This window comes from Oncorhynchus tshawytscha, linkage group LG07 (assembly GCF_018296145.1).
Source record: "Oncorhynchus tshawytscha isolate Ot180627B linkage group LG07, Otsh_v2.0, whole genome shotgun sequence".
Lineage (NCBI taxonomy): Eukaryota > Metazoa > Chordata > Actinopteri > Salmoniformes > Salmonidae > Oncorhynchus > Oncorhynchus tshawytscha.
Window position 1 is genome coordinate 68,256,062 of NC_056435.1, and position 20,411 is coordinate 68,276,472.

General features: G+C 43.2%; 1 protein-coding gene across 2 annotated transcripts in view; it reads left to right on the forward strand.

The window, feature by feature from the left end:
• Positions 1–20,411, forward strand: part of dock3 (dedicator of cytokinesis 3) — a 427,692-nt gene that overhangs the window by 393,620 nt on the left and 13,661 nt on the right. The window contains exons 32-50 of one of the 2 annotated variants that reach the window (XM_042324863.1): positions 420–568; positions 1,578–1,663; positions 2,521–2,547; positions 2,781–2,876; positions 3,007–3,067; positions 3,534–3,627; positions 4,712–4,860; positions 5,172–5,258; positions 5,990–6,094; positions 6,527–6,668; positions 6,833–7,086; positions 10,586–10,765; positions 10,996–11,079; positions 11,339–11,452; positions 15,372–15,490; positions 16,215–16,407; positions 16,769–16,847; positions 17,169–17,284; positions 19,555–19,642. In XM_042324863.1, the coding sequence (XP_042180797.1) occupies positions 420–568; positions 1,578–1,663; positions 2,521–2,547; positions 2,781–2,876; positions 3,007–3,067; positions 3,534–3,627; positions 4,712–4,860; positions 5,172–5,258; positions 5,990–6,094; positions 6,527–6,668; positions 6,833–7,086; positions 10,586–10,765; positions 10,996–11,079; positions 11,339–11,452; positions 15,372–15,490; positions 16,215–16,407; positions 16,769–16,847; positions 17,169–17,284; positions 19,555–19,642 (2,223 nt within the window). Of the gene's footprint in view, positions 1–419; positions 569–1,577; positions 1,664–2,520; positions 2,548–2,780; positions 2,877–3,006; positions 3,068–3,533; positions 3,628–4,711; positions 4,861–5,171; positions 5,259–5,989; positions 6,095–6,526; positions 6,669–6,832; positions 7,087–10,585; positions 10,766–10,995; positions 11,080–11,338; positions 11,453–15,371; positions 15,491–16,214; positions 16,408–16,768; positions 16,848–17,165; positions 17,291–19,554; positions 19,643–20,411 lie in introns of both variants that reach the window. The other variant, XM_042324864.1, reaches the window with a different exon arrangement.

The following is a 20,411-nucleotide window of genomic DNA, read 5'->3' on the forward strand; positions in this document are numbered from 1 at the left end:
GATCTGAAGCTTGTGTGCGGCTCAGTGCCACGTTGAATGTCACTGAGCTCTTCAGTATGAGCCATTCTACTACCAATGTTTGTCTATGGAGATTGCATGGCGGTGTGCTTGATTCTATACACCTGTCAGCAACGGGTGTGGCTGAAATAGCAGAATCCACATACTTTTGTATATATAGTGTATCTCTCAAACACACCCTTCATTTCAGTTGAGCAGACAAATGTTTTAGCAATACTGACCTCTAATGGTGATCGGAAGTATTGCAACACAAACATAATTTAAAAGCTTAGAACACATAACTGCTTACCTATTATCTTACCATGCTTTCCTGTCACACACACAGCATTCTAGTCAAACCGCAAATAGACACATTGGATTGTATTGATGTACAGTCTGACTCCCCTTCCTGTCCTCTCCAGGTGAGAACAAGATCCACTTCATCCCAGGTATGATAGGTCCCTTCCTGGGTGTGACCCTGGTGCCTCAGGGGGAGGTCAGGAACATCATGATCCCTATCTTCCACGACATGATGGACTGGGAGCAGAGGAAGAACGGGAACTTCAAACAGGTCAGGGTTCATACCTTATATTTCATCAGGTCAGGGTTCATACCTTATATTTCATCAGGTCAGGGTTCATACCTTATATTTCATCAGGTCAGGGTTCATACCTTATATTTCATCAGGTCAGGGTTCATACCTTATATTTCTTCAGGTCAGGGTTCATACCTTATATTTCATCAGGTCAGAGTTCATACCTTATATTTCATCAGGTCAGGGTTCATACCTTATATTTCATCAGGTCAGGGTTCATACCTTATATTTCATCAGGTCAGAGTTCATACCTTATATTTCATCAGGTCAGAGTTCATACCTTATATTTCATCAGGTCAGAGTTCATACCTTATATTTCTTCAGGTCAGAGTTCATACCTTATATTTCATCAGGTCAGAGTTCATACCTTATATTTCTTCAGGTCAGAGTTCATACTTATATTTCATCAGGTCAGGTCATACCTTATATTTCATCAGGTCAGAGTTCATACCTTATATTTCATCAGGTCAGAGTTCATACCTTATATTTCATCAGGTCAGGTTCATACCTTATATTTCATAAGGTCAGAGTTCATACCTTATATTTCATAAGGTCAGGGTTCATACCTTATATTTCATTAGGTCAGAGTTCATACTTTATATTTCTTCAGGTCAGAGTTCATACCTTATATTGCATCAGGTCAGAGTTCATACCTTATATTGCATCAGGTCAGAGTTCATACCTTATATTTCATCAGGTCAGAGTTCATACCTTATATTGCATCAGGTCAGAGTTCATACCAAATATTGCATCAGGTCAGAGTTCATACCTTATATTTCATCAGGTCAGAGTTCATACCTTATATTGCATCAGGTCAAGGTTGCCGTTATTTTATTTCACAAAAAAATATCTTTCTCTACTCAAGATCTGCAGCAGAAATGTTCCCTCGGAGACGGTGTATCGTGTTGACAACCCACAGATACACCGGTAGAAGAACACTGGTTTACGTCTTGTTGTAACGTCACCTGAATTGACTTGTGTTCAGGTGGAGGCAGAGCTGATTGACAAGCTAGACAGTCTGGTGTCTGAGGGGAAAGGAGACGAGAACTACCGCGAGCTCTTCAGCCTGCTGTGAGTTAAGGAGTAAAGAACACACACATATTCAAACACACACACACCTACACACACACACACGCACGGACGCACGCACACACACACCTACACACACACACACACTCTCACACACACACACACACACACACACATGGTAACATTCAAACACACACACAATACACACACACACACTTTATAATGGTGTTGGCACACACACACATGGTTTCACACACACACAATGTTGTGTTGGCTCAACCTGTTGGTTTCACCTGCTACCTTTATAATGTTGTAACATTCACTCTTATAAAAACAATTTTTTACCCCTACCTTTATAATGTTGTGTTGGCTCTAACCTGTTGGTTTCTACCTGCTACCTTTTATAATGTTGTGTTGGCTCTAACCTGTTGGTTTCTACCTGCTACCTTTATAATGTTGTGTTGGCTCTAACCTGTTGGTTTCTACCTGCTACCTTTATAACGTTGTGTTGGCTCTAACCTGTTGGTTTCTACCTGCTACCTTTATAACATTGTGTTGGCTCTAACCTGTTGGTTTCTACCTGCTACCTTTATAATGTTGTGTTGGCTCTAACCTGTTGGTTTCTACCTGCTACCTTTATAACATTGTGTTGGCTCTAACCTGTTGGTTTCTACCTGCTACCTTTATAATGTTGTATTGGCTCTAACCTGTTGGTTTCTACCTGCTACCTTTATAATGTTGTGTTGGCTCTAACCTGTTGGTTTCTACCTGCTACCTTTATAATGTTGTGTTGGCTCTAACCTGTTGGTTTCTACCTGCTACCTTTATAATAACCATTTCTTTACCCCCTACCTTTTTATAACACTATTTTTGCCTCTTTCTGCTGCGTGTGGGATTAGAACCCAGCTCTTTGGGCCTTACCCCAGGTAAGATAACCCACCTCTAACAGTCTACTGCCCCTAACTCCTCTCTACATGCTGTCAAATTACGTACTGCTATGTGTACATGACATTCATCACTCAAACTTCACCTTGGTGTATTGATTGATATATCATCTGTGTGCCGACACTTGACGTTGTCTATAGGTTCATTTCCTCAAACCGAACCTTGGTGTATTGATAAAGGCATATATGTTTGTTTCTCTCTGTTGTTTTTCCAGCCTGCTGGAGAAGATCGAGCAGGAGACTTGGAGGGAGACGGGAATCTCCTTCGTCACCTCTGTCACGCGGCTGATGGAACGTCTGCTGGACTACAGGTAGTACAGGATAGGTCCTTGTTATTGTAACACCAGCACGTCTGCTAAGAGACGGTAGAGTTCAGCATATGAGAGCAGGAGGCTCTCCACATGGTAAATAAATCCCTGATGTGGTCTTCTGTCTGTTTAGGGACTGCATGAAAGGAGACGAGACAGAGAACAAGAAGATTGGCTGTACTGTCAACCTGTTGGTAAGACACTGTAGACTCTGGCTGTACTGTCAACCTGTTGGTATGACACTGTAGACTCTGGATGTACTGTCAACCTGTTGGTAAGACACTGTAGACTCTGGCTGTACTGTCAACCTGTTGGTAAGACACTGTAGACTCTGGCTGTACTGTCAACCTGTTGGTAAGACACTGTAGACTCTGGCTGTACTGTCAACCTGTTGATAAGATACTATAGACTCTGGCTGTACTGTCAACCTGTTGATAAGACACTATAGACTCTGGCTGTACTGTCAACCTGTTGATAAGATACTATAGACTCTGGCTGTACTGTCAACCTGTTGATAAGACACTGTAGACTCCGACTACAGATACCTCATCTGCACCAACCATTATAACATAACTGTCACTGTGTCAGGCTGAGAAAGTGGAACAGAAATAGCGAGAGGCACTGCAGGATTTGTCTTGTTTTTCTTATTTTGTTCCGTAGAACTTCTACAAGTCAGAGATCAACAAGGAGGAGATGTACATCCGCTATATCCACAAGCTGTGTGGCATGCACCTCCAGGCTGAGAACTACACAGGTAATACAACTGTGTGACATGCACCTCTGAGAACTACACAGGTAATACAACATCCACAAGCTGTGGCAAGCTGTGTGGCATGCACCTCCAGGCTGAGAACTACACAGGTAATACAACATCCACAAGCTGTGTGGCATGCACCTCCAGACTGAGAACTACACAGGTAATACAACATCCACAAGCTGTGTGACATGCACCTCCAGGCTGAGAACTACACAGGTAATACAACATCCACAAGCTGTGTGACATGCACCTCCAGACTGAGAACAACACAGGTAATACAACATCCACAAGCTGTGTGACATGCACCTCCAGACTGAGAACTACACTGGTAATACAACATCCTATTCCCTGAGAACTACAAGGTAATACAACATCCACAAGGTGTGACATGCACCTCCAGATTGAGAACTACACAGGTAATACAACATCCACAAGCTGTGTGACATGCACCTCCAGACTGAGAACAACACAGGTAATACAACATCCACAAGCTGTGTGACATGCACCTCCAGACTGAGAACTACACTGGTAATACAACATCCTATTCCCTCACAAAGGGAACGAGCGTGCTGGCTATTACCTGTGGAATAACCTTTACTTTTAACATTGCTGTGCTTTACTGCTACAGATGTAGGATCTTAATTTGATCACTATTTTGTTGCTGAGAATTTTCCTACACAACAGGAAATGTAACTTGTAGTTTATTTGAGGTTCAAAAAGACTTTTAAAGTTGGTAATTTTCACTTTGAAATGTCAGACTTGATTTGCCCTAATGAAAAACGTATCAACCCTTACAAAAATGTCCATTTAATTATAATCCACATAATAATTACTTTCCTGCTGTAGCAAACTGGCTCAAATTAAGATCCTAAATCTGCATAGGTACACTCAATATGGTCGCCGGAATGTCCCTTCTAGTGACTCTCTTTCTATAATTCTAGAGAGGCTGATTTCACCCTGCTGTTGAACTGGGTTTGGTCCCTAGAACTGTACTATCAATCTGAGGGTTTTCCTCCACTACCCAGCTATATGTTGTTCACTATGATGTATATACACTATATGTCTGTACGTTACTCTACAGAGGCTGCGTTCACACTGCTGTTGTACTGGGAGCTGCTGCATTGGGAGGAGAGGCCTCTGAGGGAGTTCCTCCACTACCCAGCCCAGAGCGAGTGGCATCGCAAAGAGGGTCTCTGTCGTAAGGTCATCAACTACTTCAACAAGGGCAAGGTAGGTGGAAGAACACAATGGAACACTAAAGGGTCATCAATCGTTTACTCTCATAATCAATCAATCAACCCATTAACTCATGAACCAATCGTTTACTCTCATAATCAATCAATCAACCCATTAACTCATGAACCAATCGTTTACTCTCATAATCAATCAATCAACCCATTAACTCATGAACCAATCGTTTACTCTCATAATCAATCAATCAACCCATTAACTCATGAACCAACAGCTATAGCAGTATTTGTCCGTATTGAAAACAAACTAATTACTGATACATTTTCACATCCGGAACTGTGTTTCTTCAGTGCTGGGAGTATGGGATACCGCTGTGCAGAGAGCTGGCTTACCAGTATGAGACCTTGTACGACTACCAAAGCCTCAGCTGGATAAGGGTAATTAGATGTAGTACATGACTGATGTTTGTGAACTTTCATGACCCAGATTTTCATCAAACGTCAAAGGAAGATTTGCACAGAAATGTAGGATTCAGCCTTTTGTTTTGTCCGAATATTTAGGATTCAGCCTTTTGTTTTGTCCGAATATTTAGGATTCAGCCTTTTGTTTTGTCCGAATATTTAGGATTCAGCCTTTTGTTTTGTCCGAATATTTAGGATTCAGCCTTTTGTTTTGTCCGAATATTTAGGATTCAGCCTTTTGTTTTGTCCGAATATTTAGGATTCAGCCTTTTGTTTTGTCCGAATATTTAGGATTCAGCCTTTTGTTTTGTCCGAATATTTAGGATTCAGCCTTTTGTTTTGTCCGTTTTGTCCGAATATTTAGGATTCAGCCTTTTGTTTTGTCCGAATATTTAGGATTCAGCCTTTTGTTTTGTCCGAATATTTAGGATTCAGCCTTTTGTTTTGTCCGAATATTTAGGATTCAGCCTTTTGTTTTGTCCGGATATTTAGGATTCAGCCTTTTGTTTTGTCCGAATATTTAGGATTCAGCCTTTTGTTTTGTCCGAATATTTAGGATTCAGCCTTTTGTTTTGTCCGAATATTTAGGATTCAGCCTTTTGTTTTGTCCGAATATTTAGGATTCAGCCTTTTGTTTTGTCCGAATATTTAGGATTCAGCCTTTTGTTTTGTCCGAATATTTAGGATTCAGCCTTGTGTTTTGTCAGAAAATGGAGGCAGCGTACTATGACAACATCATGGAGCAGCAACGTCTAGAACCAGAGTTCTTCAGGGTGGGCTTCTACGGACGCAAGTTCCCCTTCTTCCTAAGAGTGAGTCAATCCATGCTCCCAAATTACACCCTATTCCCTATGTCGTGCACTACTTCTGTTCTGACCAGAGTAAGTCAATCCTACTGCATAGGTAAGATCCCAAATGAAACTCTATACCCTACCCCAGATAGTGCACTATTTCTGCCCAGAACCACATAAGGAATAGAGTGTAATTTGAGATACAATTGATGACCTTATAATTTGCCACTGAATGTCATTGCTTGAGATAAGTCATATTCTGTTCTTTATTGAGACTCATATTGAATAGAGCAAATATTATTCTGTTCAGAATATTCTAGTTCTTTATTGCGACTCACATTATTCTATTCAGAATATTCTAGTTCTTTATTGAGATTCATATTGTATAGAGTGAATATTATTCTGTTCAGAATATTCTAGTTGTTACTCATCCCAGGATGTGTCCCCTAACAGAACAAGGAGTTTGTCTGCCGTGGTCATGACTACGAACGTTTAGAAGCCTTCCAGCAAAGGATGCTGGGAGAATTCCCACAAGCCATTGCCATGCAACACCCCAACCAACCAGACGAGGCCATTTTACAGTGTGACGCCCAGTGTATCCTTCTACAATAAAGTTGGAAACCGGAGCTTTAGTATGTATGTGTGTGTGTGTCTGTGTGCTTTTGTATGTGCATAATGTGTATGTGAACGTGTCCCTATGCCTTCCCCAAAAAACCTTCCTTCCACCCGAACTGTGTTCCTTGACACGCCACCCCTCAGACCTCCAGATCTACGCCGTTTCGGCGGTACCGGAGAACGTCAACGTTCTCCAGATGGACCGGGTTCCAGACCGCATCAAGAGCTTCTACCGAGTCAACAACGTGCGCCGCTTTCGCTACGACCGGCCCTTCCACAAAGGATCCAAAGACCGAGAGAACGAGTTCAAGAGCTTGTGGATCGAGAGGACTACGCTGATCCTCACACATCCTCTCCCTGGTATCTCCCGCTGGTTTGAGGTGGAGAAGAGAGAGCTGGTGAGTAACCATCGTTTCCCAAAGTCGTCATCAACCTTGTGATTATTTGAATCCGGCATGTAGTGGGCAAAATGTGCCCCCCTTGGCGTCCACAGGATCGAGTTTGGGAAACGCAGCTATACAGTAATGACGATATTAGTGCCACTGTGTTACCGATGCCCTGCTTTTGTACAGCAGATGAAAATAAGTGCTAAAAATCTGTCACATGCTGTAATGAGGATGTGTAACATAACGTATTGTAACGTAGCATAACGTAGCATAGCGTAGCATAACATAACATACTATGGCTTGCGAAAGTATTCACCGCCTTGGCATTTTTCCTATTTTGTTGCCTTAGAACCTGGAATTAAAATATAATTTTTTGGGGGGGTTGTATCATTTGATTTACACAACATGCCTACGACTTTGAAGACACACATTTTTTTTGTGACACAAACAAGACATAAAACAAAAAAACAGAACTTGAGCGTGCATAATTATTCACGCCCCCCAAAGTCAATACTTTGTTGCACCAACAAGTCTCTTGGGGTATGTCTCTATAAGCTTGGCACATTTAGCCACTGGGAGTTTTGCCCATTCAAGGCAAAACTGCTTCAGCTCCTTCAAGTTGGATGGGTTCCGCTGGTGTACAGCAATCTTTAAGTCATACCACAGATTCTCAATTGGATTGAGGTCTGGGCTTTGACTAGGCCATTCCAAGACGTTTAAATGTTTCCCCTTAAACCACTCGAGTTTTGCTTTAGCAGTATGCTTAGGGTCATTATCCTACTAGAAGGTGAACCTCTGTCCTAGTCTCAAATCTCTGGAAGACTGAAACAGGTTTCCCTCAAGAATTTCCCTGTATTTAGCGCCATCCATCATTCCTTCAATTCTGTCCAGTTTCCCAGTCTCTGCCGATGAAAAACATCCCCACAACATGATGCTGCCACCACCATGCTTCACTGTGGGGATGAGGTTCTCGGGGTGATGAGAGCTGTTTGGTTTGCCCCAGACATAGTGTTTTCCTTGATGGCCAAAAATGTAAGGGTTTTCCTCTGGGAAAGAGATGCGGACCAAAATGCAGCGTGGTGGTTATTCATGTTCTTTAATAAAGGAACTAGACATGAAATAACTAACAAAACAATAAATGTGCGAAAACCTAAACAGTCCTATCTGGTGCAAACACAGAGACAGGAACAATCACCCACAAACACACAGTGAAACCCAGGCTACCTAAGTATGATTCTCAATCAGAGACAACTAATGACACCTGCCTCTGATTGAGAACCATACTAGGCCGAAACATAGAAATACCCAAAACCTAGAAAAACAAACAGACTGCCCACCCAACTCACGCCCTGACCATACTAAATAAATACAAAACAAAGGAAATAAAGGTCAGAACGTGACAAAAAAGATGACTTTTAGTCTCATCTGACCAGAGTACCTTCTTCCATATATGTTTGGGGAGTCTCCCACATGCCTTTTTGGCAAACACTAAACATGTTTGCTTAAAGAAAAAAATAAGCAATGGTATTTTTCTGGCCATACTTCCGTAAATCCCAGCTCTGTGGAGTGAACGGCTTAAAGTGATCCTATGGACAGATATTCCAATCTCCGCTGTGGAACTTTGCAGCTCCTTCAGGGTTATCTTTGGTCTCTTTGTTGCCTCTCTGATTAATGCCGTCCTTGCCTGGGCCGTGAGTTTTGGTGGGCGGCTCTCTCTTGGCAGGTTTGTTGTGGTGCCATACTCTTTCCATTTTATAATAATGGATTTAATGGTGCTTCGTGGGATGTTCAAAGTTTCTGATATTTTTTTATAACCCTGATCTGTTCTCCTTGGTCTTCATGGTGCCGCTTGCTTGGTGGTGCCCCTTGCTTAGTGGTATTGCAGACTCTGGGGCCTTTCAGAACAGGTGTATATATATACTGAGATCATGTGACAGATCATGTGACACTTAAATAAAGTCCACCTGTGTGCAATCTAACTAATTATGTGACTTCTGAAGGTAATTGTGTAATTGCACCAGATCTTATTTAGGGTAATGTAGTTTGCATAGCAAAGGTAATGTAATGTTGCATAGCATGAATAGATAGGCACACGTACCACTTTTCCGTAATGTTGCATAGCATAGCGTAACATAACGTAGCATTTTTTTTTTTGCGTAGCGTAGTGTAGTTTTTTTTTCTTCATTTCACTTCACCAATTTGGTATTTGTCCATTACATGAAATAAATTACAGGTTGTAATGCAACAAATAGGAAAAACATCAAGGGGTAATGAATACTTTAATGCAAGGCATAGCATAGCGTAACATAACGTAGCATAGTGTAATGTTGCATAACGTAACATAACGTAGCATAGTGTAATGTAATGTTGCATAGCATAGCGTAACATAACGTAGCATAGTGTAATGTAATGTTGCATAACGTAGCGTAACATAACGTAGCATAGTGTAATGTAATGTTGCATAGCATAGCGTAACATAACGTAGCATAGTGTAATGTAATGTTGCATAAACGTAGCATAGTGTAATGTAATGTTGCATTAACGTAGCATAGTGTAATGTAATGTTGCATAGCATAGTGTAATGTAATGTTGCATAGCATAGCGTAACATAGCGTAACATAACGTAGCATAGTGTAATGTAATGTTGCATAGCGTAGCATAGTGTAATGTAATGTTGCATAGCATAGCATAACATAACGTAGCATAGTGTAATGTAATGTTGCATAGCATAGCGTAACATAACGTAGCATAGTGTAATGTAATGTTGCATAACGTAGCGTAGCATTGCGTAGCGTAGTGTAATGTGTAATGTTGTTGCATAATGTAACATAACGCGTAACATAACGTAACATAACGCATAGTGTAATGTAGTTGCATTGCATAGTGTAATGTAATGTTGCGTAGCAACATAACGTGTAAATGTAATGTAACATAACGCATAGTGTAATGTAGTGTTGCATAACGTAGCGTAGCATTGCGTAGCGTAGTGTAATGTAATGTTGCATAGCATAGTGTAATGTAATGTTGCATAGCATAGCGTAACATAACATAACGTAGCATAGTGTAATGTGTAATAGTGTAATGTAGTGTTGCATAGCGTAGCATAGTGTAATGTAATGTTGCATAGCATAGCGTAGCATTGCGTAGCGTAGTGTGTAATGTAATGTTGCATAGCATAGCGTAGCATTGCGTAGCGTAGTGTAATGTAATGTTGCATAGCATTGCGTAGCATAGTGTAATGTAATGTTGCATAGCATAGCGTAGCATTGCGTAGCGTAGTGTAATGTTGCGTAACGTAACATAACATAGCATACCGTAACGTATCATAACATAATATAACGTGGCATTGTGTAGAATAACGTAGGATAACGTAACATGAAAGTAAATTGCCTACTATTGTTTTTTTTCTTATTGAACCTCAGTCTTCCAGGGCTGTTATATTTTGGTGGCAGCAGCACTACCACTAGACCAAGTCTAAAAATGCACTGTTCTTCTATGTTGTTTTTACCAGATTGAGGTGAGTCCTCTGGAGAATGCCATCTACGTGGTGGAGAACAAGAACCACGAGCTGCGGACCCTGATCAGCCAGTACCAACACAAGCAGCTCCATGGCAACATCAACCTGCTGTCCATGTGTCTCAATGGGGTCATTGACGCTGCCGTCAACGGGGGCATCGCTAGATACCAGGAGGTAATGATACCATGGCTGAATGAATTCTCTCATACTGTTTCAGTGCTCACACAAGCTGTTCAGCATGATATTGCAGTACTGTAGGTTGCACTGTCTTTCCTTTAAAAGCTTTTTTTTTTTAAAGTTTCATGTTTATCCTATCAAGAGCTTTGTTTGCCCTCTACTCTGGTTGGTTGTCGATTCGCTGGCTGTCTCATCACTTCCTGTTTTGGGTCTTGTCTCTCCCCCAGGCCTTCTTTGATAAGGAGTACATCGGCAGTCACGCAGAGGACACGGAGAAGATTACTTCTCTCAAAGACCTCATGCAGGAACAGGTGAGAGAAACACCTAGAACAAGAGACTGGAGTTTTCGCTGGTCCGGTATGGCAGCATTACCAACTGCCTTATCGAATGTGGTCTCTTTGTGTGAACAGTGAATGCACAACATTATATTCTAGTATGTTGTGGTTGAGTTAAAGCAATTCGTTAAAAGTGCTGTATCTAAATGTTTTGAAGTCTTGTAATTTGTTTGAAACCTGGCAATAAACCAAACTTTGTTTATTCAAATATCTATTTAAATATCTGTTGTTGTAGGTTCACATCCTGGGGGCGGGGCTTGCGGTCCATGACAAGCTGGTGCACCCTGAAATGCGTCCCCTGCACAAGAAGCTGATAGATCAGTTCCAAATGATGAGGAGCAGTCTCTATGTAAGTGGCTTTCTTATTAAAGGGGTATTGTGAGATTTTGACAAATAAGCCCCTTTTCTTTTCTTTTTTTTTGCACCTAACTACTCATGGATACCGTTGTTATGTCTGTGTGCAGTTTTGAAGGCAGTTTCAACGTCTTTGAAAGTAGTTTCAACTGATTGTGCTTCCAACTTCCTTCAAACTGCACACAGAGACATACAACATGGTATCCATGAGTTCATCTGACCCTGGGTAAGTAGAGAAGAGAAAAAGGGCTTCAATTTCCAGAATCTCACACTATCTCTTTAAGATGTCTTCTTTGTGACTTATCCCGACTAGTGTCGGGTGAAGTTGTTTCTAAAAGTCATTTAGGCAGGTATTCCTTCAGGCTGATTCCTAAGTGGGCTAACACTGTCTTGTGACATGCAGGAGATCCGGTTCAAACCCAGTCAGTCACAAGGGCAATATTTAAAGTGGAAAAGCTATCCTTAGAAAAGCTATGAGAAAGGCTATTGAACTATATTCTTATTCGGGCCAAATTATGTTTTTTTGTCACACTCAGTCACTTATTCTAATGTGTTATGCACATCCTGTGAGCGTCATAGAGGGGAACAGATGATGTTCCAGAGAGCTTTCAGAATGGCGTCGTTATAACCTTAAAGCCTAAACGGTTCAAATGCAAGATCCAAATTCATTGGAAGAAAATCAATTAAACATACCACAGGTAGCCTAGTAGTTGGGCCAGTAACCGGAAGGTTGCTGGATCGAATCCCAGAGCTGACAATGTAAAAATCTGTCGTTCTGCCCCTGAGCAAGGCAGTTAACCCACTGTTCCCCTGAACAAGGCAGTTAACCCACTGTTCCCCTGAACAAGGCAGTTAACCCACTGTTCCCCTGAGCAAGGCAGTTAACCCGCTGTTCCCCTGAGCAAGGCAGTTAGCCCGCTGTTCCCCTGAGCAAGGCAGTTAACCCGCTGTTCCCCTGAGCAAGGCAGTTAACCCGCTGTTCCCTGAGCAAGGCAGTTAACCCGCTGTTCCCCTGAGCAAGGCAGTTAACCCGCTGTTCCCCTGAGCAAGGCAGTTAACCCGCTGTTCCCCTGAACAAGGCAGTTAACCCGCTGTTCCCCTGAACAAGGCAGTTAACCCACTGTTCAAATCAAATCAAATCAAATTGTATTTGTCACATACACATGGTTAGCAGATGTTAATGCGAGTGTAGCGAAATGCTTGTGCTTCTAGTTCCGACAATGCAGTAATAACCAACGAGTAATCTAGCTAACATTTCCAAAACTACTACCTTATACACACAAGTGTAAAGGGATAAATAATATGTACATAAGGATATATGAATGAGTGATGGTACAGAGCGGCATAGGCAAGATGCATTAGATGGTATCGAGTACAGTATATACATATGAGATGAGTATGTAAACAAAGTGGCATAGTTAAAGTGGCTAGTGATACATGTATTACATAAAGATGCAATAGATGATATAGAGTATAGTATATACATATGAGATGAATAATGTAGGGTATGTAAACATTATATTAAGTAGCATTGTTTAAAGTGGCTAGTGATATATTTTACATCAATTCCCATCAATTCCCATTATTAAAGTGGCTGGAGTTGAGTCAGTGTGTTGGCAGCAGCCACTCTATGTTAATGGTGGCTGTTTAACAGTCTGATGGCCTTGAGATAGAAGCTGTTTTTCAGTCTCTCGGTCCCAGCTTTGATGCACCTGTACTGACCTCGCCTTCTGGATGATAGCGGGGTGAACAGGCAGTGGCTCAGTTGGTTGTTGTCCTTGATGATCTTTATGGCCTTCCTGTGACATCGGGTGGTGTAGGTGTCCTGGAGGGCAGGTAGTTTGCCCCCGGTGATGCGTTGTGCAGACCTCACTACCCTCTGGAGAGCCTTACGGTTGTGGGCGGAGCAGTTGCCGTACCAGGCGGTGATACAGCCCGACAGGATGCTCTCAATTGTGCATCTGTAGAAGTTTGTGAGTGCTTTTGGTGACAAGCCAAATTTCTTCAGCCTCCTGAGGTTGAAGAAGCGCTGCTGCGCCTTCTTCACAACACTGTCTGTGTGGGTGGACCAATTCAGTTTGTCTGTGATGTGTACGCAGAGGAACTTAAAACTTACTACCCTTTCCACTACTGTTCCATCGATGTGGATAGGGGGGTGTTCCCTCTGCTGTTTCCTGAAGTCCACAATCATCTCCTTAGTTTTGTTGAGTGTGAGGTTGTTTTCCTGACACCACACTCCGAGGGTCCTCACCTCCTCCCTGTAGGCCGTCTCGTCTTTGTTGGTAATCAAGCCTACCACTGTTGTGTCGTACGCAAACTTGATGATTGAGTTGGAGGCGTGCGTGGCCACGCAGTCGTGGGTGAACAGGGAGTACAGGAGAGGGCTCAGAACGCACCCTTGTGGGGCCCCAGTGTTGAGGATCAGCGGGGTGGAGATGTTGTTACCTACCCTCACCACCTGGGGGGCGGCCCGTCAGGAAGTCCAGTACCCAGTTGCACAGGGCGGGGTCGAGACCCAGGGCAATACGGAACATATCCCAGTCCACGTGATGGAAGCAGTCTTGGAGCGTGGAATCAGATTGGTCGGACCAGCGTTGAACAGACCTCAGCGTGGGAGCTTCTTGTTTTAGCTTCTGTCTGTAGGCAGGGAGCAACAAAATGGAGTCGTGGTCAGCTTTTCCGAAAGGAGGGCGGGGCAGGGCCTTATATGCATCGCGGAAGTTAGACCATAAAGCATACGTTCCCCTGAACAAGGCAGTTAACCCACTGTTCCCCGGACGCTGAAGATGTCGATTAAGGCAGACCTCCGCACCTCTCTGATTCAGAGGGGTTGGGTTAAATGGTGAGGCACATTTCAGTTGAATACATTCAGTTGGACAACTGACTAGGTGTCCCACATTGGCTTCAGAAACTGACAGAAACCTGTTTAACACAGAGTCTGTTTTATTCTAGATGTTCTCTTCTTCCTCACCTGGCTGGCAAAGTACCAGGATGTTGTTTCTGGTTTTTAATCAGAATTTCAAGATCTGAATTCAAAAATTGAATCTGAGAAGTTGAATATGCTTGTAATGATAGTTTCACAGAAAATGTATCCAATATCTACCATACTGAAACTGAATGTATAAATATTGAATTGGAATATTGAATTAAATTCTAAAACTGAATTCAATATGAATTTGATTCAGTTTCATTTCTGAGCCTGGTTCCTCTCTAGGTTTCTTCCTTCTAGGTAGTATTGCCTCCTGTCTGAGCCTGGTTCCTCTCTAGGTTTCTTCCCTCTAGATAGTATTACCTCCTATCTGAGCCTGGTTCCTCTCTAGGTTTCTTCCCTCTAGATAGTATTACCTCCTATCTGAGCCTGGTTCCTCTCTAGGTTTCTTCCCTCTAGGTAGTATTACCTCCTATCTGAGCCTGGTTCCTCTCTAGGTTTCTTCCCTCTAGATAGTATTACCTCCTATCTGAGCCTGGTTCCTCTCTAGGTTTCTTCCCTCTAGGTAGTATTACCTCCTATCTGAGCCTGGTTCCTCTCTAGGTTTCTTCCCTCTAGATAGTATTACCTCCTATCTGAGCCTGGTTCCTCTCTAGGTCTCAAATCGTGCACTATAAAATATTTAATTTAAATGTAAATATCGAAATACAAATAATTGGATTCAAATAACGTTTATTTCGGCATTGAAATCGCTCCGTACAATGATGTCACAGTGTGTGTTTTGTCCCCTGTCCAGCCCCTTATAGGGGATGACACACTGTGTGAGTGTGTGTTTTGTCCCCTGTCCAGCCCCTCATAGGGGATGTCACAGTGTGTGTTTTGTCCCCTGTCCAGCCCCTCCTAGGGGATGACACACTTCTAACTCCTTTCCACAATGACAGTCTCCTCACAGTATGAATATTGAGAAACCTTTGTGTCCATTCAGGGTCTGCCTGGGCTGGACAAGCTGAGTCCTGCCTGTTCTGGTGCCAGCACCCCTAGAGGCATCCTGGCTACGCACAGCCCCATGAGCCCCGACAGCTTCAAAGTCATGCACAGGCACAGGTATGGTCACACACACACTCACACAAACACACACACACACACAGGTGTAAACACACACAGGCACATGCACACATATGAACTGGTACACACATGTATAACACACATACACACAAACACAATCTGCCAAGGTCCCTCTCGGCCTTTCTCCTCGACCCCCCCCACTGGTATGTTCTCACGAGTTCTGACACAAACGCAACATACATCATCCTTCATTGCCCTGTCACCTCTCTCTCTCGCTCTCTCTCTGTCTCTGTGTGTCTCTCTCTCTCTGTGTGTCTCTGTGTCTCTCTCTCTCTGTGTCTCTCTCTCTCTGTCTCTGTGTCTCTGTCTTTGTGTCTCTGTGTCTCTCTCTCTGTGTCTCTCTGTCTCTCTGTCTGTCTCTCTCTCTCTCTCTCTTTCTCTTGCTCTCTCTCTCTCTCTCTCTCTCTCTCTCTCTCTCTCTCTGTGTCTCTCTCTCTCTCTGTGTGTGTGACTCTCTCTCTCTGTGTGTGACTCTCTCTCTGTGTCTCTGACTCTCTCTCTTTGTTTCTCTGCCTGACTATCTCACTACACTATCACTACCACAATTCTTTCATTCATTCACACTTTATCCCTCTTTCCTCATACCCCTTCCTCTCCCCCTCTCCATTCTCCCTCTTCTCCCCCACCTTCCTCCTCTCCCCCACGCCAACCTCCCTCCCTCCTCTCCCCCACTCCACTCCAACCCCCTCTCTCTCTCCCCCAGTCCACTGAATCTGCTGGGGTCTATCCGCCACTCGTCCTCCTCACTGTCCTCTCACACCTCCAGTGAGACGGGTAATCTGGTGATCCTGACGGACGGCATGGTGGTGGAACACCCAGAGGACGTCTACCGTATGCAGGTCTGTCTCCACGCGAGGGTAGTGCCCGCTGTACCCACAGACAGGACTCTCAGCCATGTGAGCCCCCCCCAAAAAATACACAATCCTAACTTGAGATATGGAAAGTGCACTTTTCTTTTGCACAAATGTCTCATTGCCAATTCATGATTGACACCAGAGTTGTTAAGAAGAAGTTATAGGCATGTATTTCAAATTAGGATTCTGCCTTAATAAATGCCAGACAAAAGTGTTGACTGGTTAACTCCACAATAATTCTGCATCTGCTGCTTTGCTCTGTTACTCGACTTTCCAGAGATTTATTTGGGGAGGTATTAAATGAGAAATACGAGGTCATTTCCTGTATCTCGGGGGATTTATTTTCAGGAGGTATAACACAAGGAATATGAGGTCATTTCCTGTATCTTTTCTCTTCTCTCAGCCAAGTCCTTCCTCCTCCAGCCTGAGCTCCACCCACTCAGCACCCTCCCAGATGGTCAACTCCTCCAACAGCATCAGAGGTAGGTTATTTATACACATTGGAGGCTAGCCTACTAAATAGTTAATTGACTCTGTTTTTTTTGCTGGTCAGGGTAAGCTTCCTTGCGCTATGGGTGACGATGGCCCGATGTTTATCATTGAATCCACTTAAGGACTTGCTCTCCGAACCAACTAGCACTTTCACTCTTGAGTTGGCCTCACAAAGTGGCCTGGCCATGAGCAAATTAAGAAAAACTGGGCCCTAGCAATGAGCAGCGAAACTAAGACTTTGCTGTGTCTGTTAGTGTTCACGTCTTGTCTTGATGCTCTGTTCTCCTCTGTGTCCCCTCTCCCTGCGGTAGGCTCCCCGTCGCTGCCGGATAAATACCGGAACAATCGTGAGATGTTGATGCTGCTGCCTCCTCACCGTGAAAGACCCAGCTCCGCCATGTACCCCAACATCACTGAGAACGGACAGGTACAGGTACCGTACACCCACCATTCCTATTGTCTTCTATCACAATCTGGTCTCACAGTAGGAGTGCTGATCTCGGATGAGTTTAACCTTTTAGATCCTAATGAATATGATTTGTTGGACAGAGGGACCTGATCCTAGATCAGCACTTTGAGATGCTTTGTGGATACAGGCCCAGATCTTCTTATTGGAATGCTATGATACACTGCCTGGTGCAGCTAGAGGAGGATGGGCCTCCTGTCTGAGCCTGGTTCCTCTCTAGGTTTCTTCCCTCTAGGTAGTATTGCCTTCTATCTGAGCCTGGTTCCTCTCTAGGTTTCTTCCCTCTAGATAGTATTACCTCCTATCTGAGCCTGGTTCCTCTCTAGGTCTCTTCCTTCTATGTAGTATTACCTCCTATCTGAGCCTGGTTCCTCTCTAGGTTTCTTCCCTCTAGATAGTATTACCTCCTATCTGAGCCTGGTTACTCTCTAGGTTTCTTCCCTCTAGGTAGTATTACCTCCTATCTGAGCCTGGTTCCTCTCTAGGTTTCTTCCTTCTAGGTAGTATTGCCTCCTATCTGAGCCTGGTTCCTCTCTAGGTTTCTTCCTTCTAGGTAGTATTGCCTCCTATCTGAGCCTGGTTCTTCTCTAGGTTTCTTCCTTCTAGATAGTATTACCTCCTATCTGAGCCTGGTTCCTTTCTCTAGGTTTCTTCCTCTAGGTAGTATTACCTCCTATCTGAGCCTGGTTCCTCTCTAGGTTTCTTCCCTCTAGATAGTATTACCTCCTATCTGAGCCTGGTTCCTCTCTAGGTTTCTTCCCTCTAGGTAGTATTACCTCCTATCTGAGCCTGGTTCCTCTTTCTTCCTTCCAGGTTTCTTCTGAGCCTGGTTCCTCTCTAGGTTTCTTCCTTCTAGGTAGTATTACCTCCTATCTGAGCCTGGTTCTTCTCTAGGTTTATTCCCCCTAGGTAGTATTACCTCCTATCTGAGCCTGGTTCCTCTCTAGGTTTCTTCCCTCTAGGTAGTATTACCTCCTATCTGAGCCTGGTTCCTCTCTAGATTTCTTCCTTCTAGGTAGTATTAACTCCTATCTGAGCCTGTTTCCTCTCTAGGTTTCTTCCCTCTAGGTAGTATTACGTCCTATCTGAGCCTGGTTCCTCTCTAGGTTTCTTCCTTCTAGGTAGTATTTCCTCCTATCTGAGCCTGGTTCCTCTCTAGGTTTCTTCCTTCTAGATAGTATTACCTCCTATCTGAGCCTGGTTCCTCTAGGTCTCTTCCTTCTAGGTTTCTTCCCTCTAGAGATAGTATTACCTCCTATCTGAGCCTGGTTACTCTCTAGGTTTCTTCCCTCTAGGTAGTATTACCTCCTATCTGAGCCTGGTTCCTCTCTAGGTTTCTTCCTTCTAGGTAGTATTGCCTCCTATCTGAGCCTGGTTCCTCTCTAGGTTTCTTCCTTCTAGGTAGTATTGCCTCCTATCTGAGCCTGGTTCCTCTCTAGGTTTCTTCCTTCTAGGTAGTATTCCCTCCTATCTGAGCCTGGTTCCTCTCTAGGTTTCTTCCTTCTAGGTAGTATTGCCTCCTATCTGAGCCTGGTTCCTCTCTAGGTTTCTTCCCTCTAGTATTTACCTCCTATCTGAGCCTGGTTCTTCTCTAGGTTTCTTCCTTCTAGATAGTATTACCTCCTATCTGAGCCTGGTTCCTCTCTAGGTTTCTTCCTTCTAGGTAGTATTGCCTCCTATCTGAGCCTGGTTCCTCTCTAGGTAGTATTATCTGAGCCTGGTTCCTATCTGAGCCTGGTTCTTCTCTAGGTTTCTTCCTTTTCTTCCTTCTAGATAGTATTACCTCCTATCTGAGCCTGGTTCCTCTCTAGGTTTCTTCCCTCTAGGTAGTATTGCCTTCTATCTGAGCCTGGTTCCTCTCTAGGTTTCTTCCCTCTAGATAGTATTACCTCCTATCTGAGCCTGGTTACTCTCTAGGTTTATTCCCTCTAGGTAGTATTACCTCCTATCTGAGCCTGGTTCCTCTCTAGGTTTCTTCCCTCTAGGTAGTATTACCTCCTATCTGAGCCTGGTTCCTCTCTAGGTTTCTTCCCTCTAGGTAGTATTACCTCCTATCTGAGCCTGGTTCCTCTCTAGGTTTCTTCCCTCTAGGTAGTATTGCCTGGCCTCTGTGCTTTTCCTTTAGGCCATGTTACTGTACAAGCACTTTGTGACTGCTGATGTTAGTCTTTATAAATACATTTGATTGATACATTTATTGGTTGACTGATATGTCTTTTCTGTTTCTCCAGCCAACCAACTTCCAGCGAGCGTTGTTCCACCAGGTGATTGGTCCATGCAAGCCCTGCAGCGACCCTAACCTGTCTGTGGCAGAGAAAGGTACTGTAGACCTAGCTATCATCTCAGTATGTTGCCTTTCAGTCTGTTATAGTGTGTTTCAGTCTCCTATAGTCTGTTATAGTCTGTTATAGTCATAATCTCCTATATTCTGTTATAGTCTGTTTCCGTGTCCTATTGTCTGTTATAGTCTGTTATAGTCTCCTATAGTCTGTTACAGTCTGATATTGTCTCCTGTAGTCTCCTATAGTCTGTTACAGTCTGATGTAGTATCCTATAGTCTGTCACAGTCTGTTAGTATTATATAGTCTCCTACAGTGTCTTATAGTCTGATATAGTCTGATATAGTCTGATATAGTCTGATATAGTCTCCTATAGTCTCCTATAGTCTGATATAGTCTGTTATAGTCTCCTATAGTCTGATATAGTCTCCTATAGTCTGGTATAGTCTCCTATAGTCTGATATAGTCTGATATAGTCTCCTATAATCTCATATAGTCTGATATAGTCTCCTATAGTCTGATATAGTCACCTATAGTCTGATATAGTCACCTATAGTCTGATATAGTCTCCTATAGTCTGATATAGTCTCCTATAGTCTGTTATAGCCTCCTATAGCCTCCTATAGTCTGATATAGTCTCCTATAGTCTGATATAGTCTCCTATATTCTGATATAGTCTCCTATAGTCTCCTATAGTCTGATATAGTCTCCTATAGTATCCTGTAGTCTGATATAGTTTCCTATAGTATCCTATAGTCTGATATAGTCTGATATAGTCTCCTATAGTCTGATATAGTCTCCTATAGTCT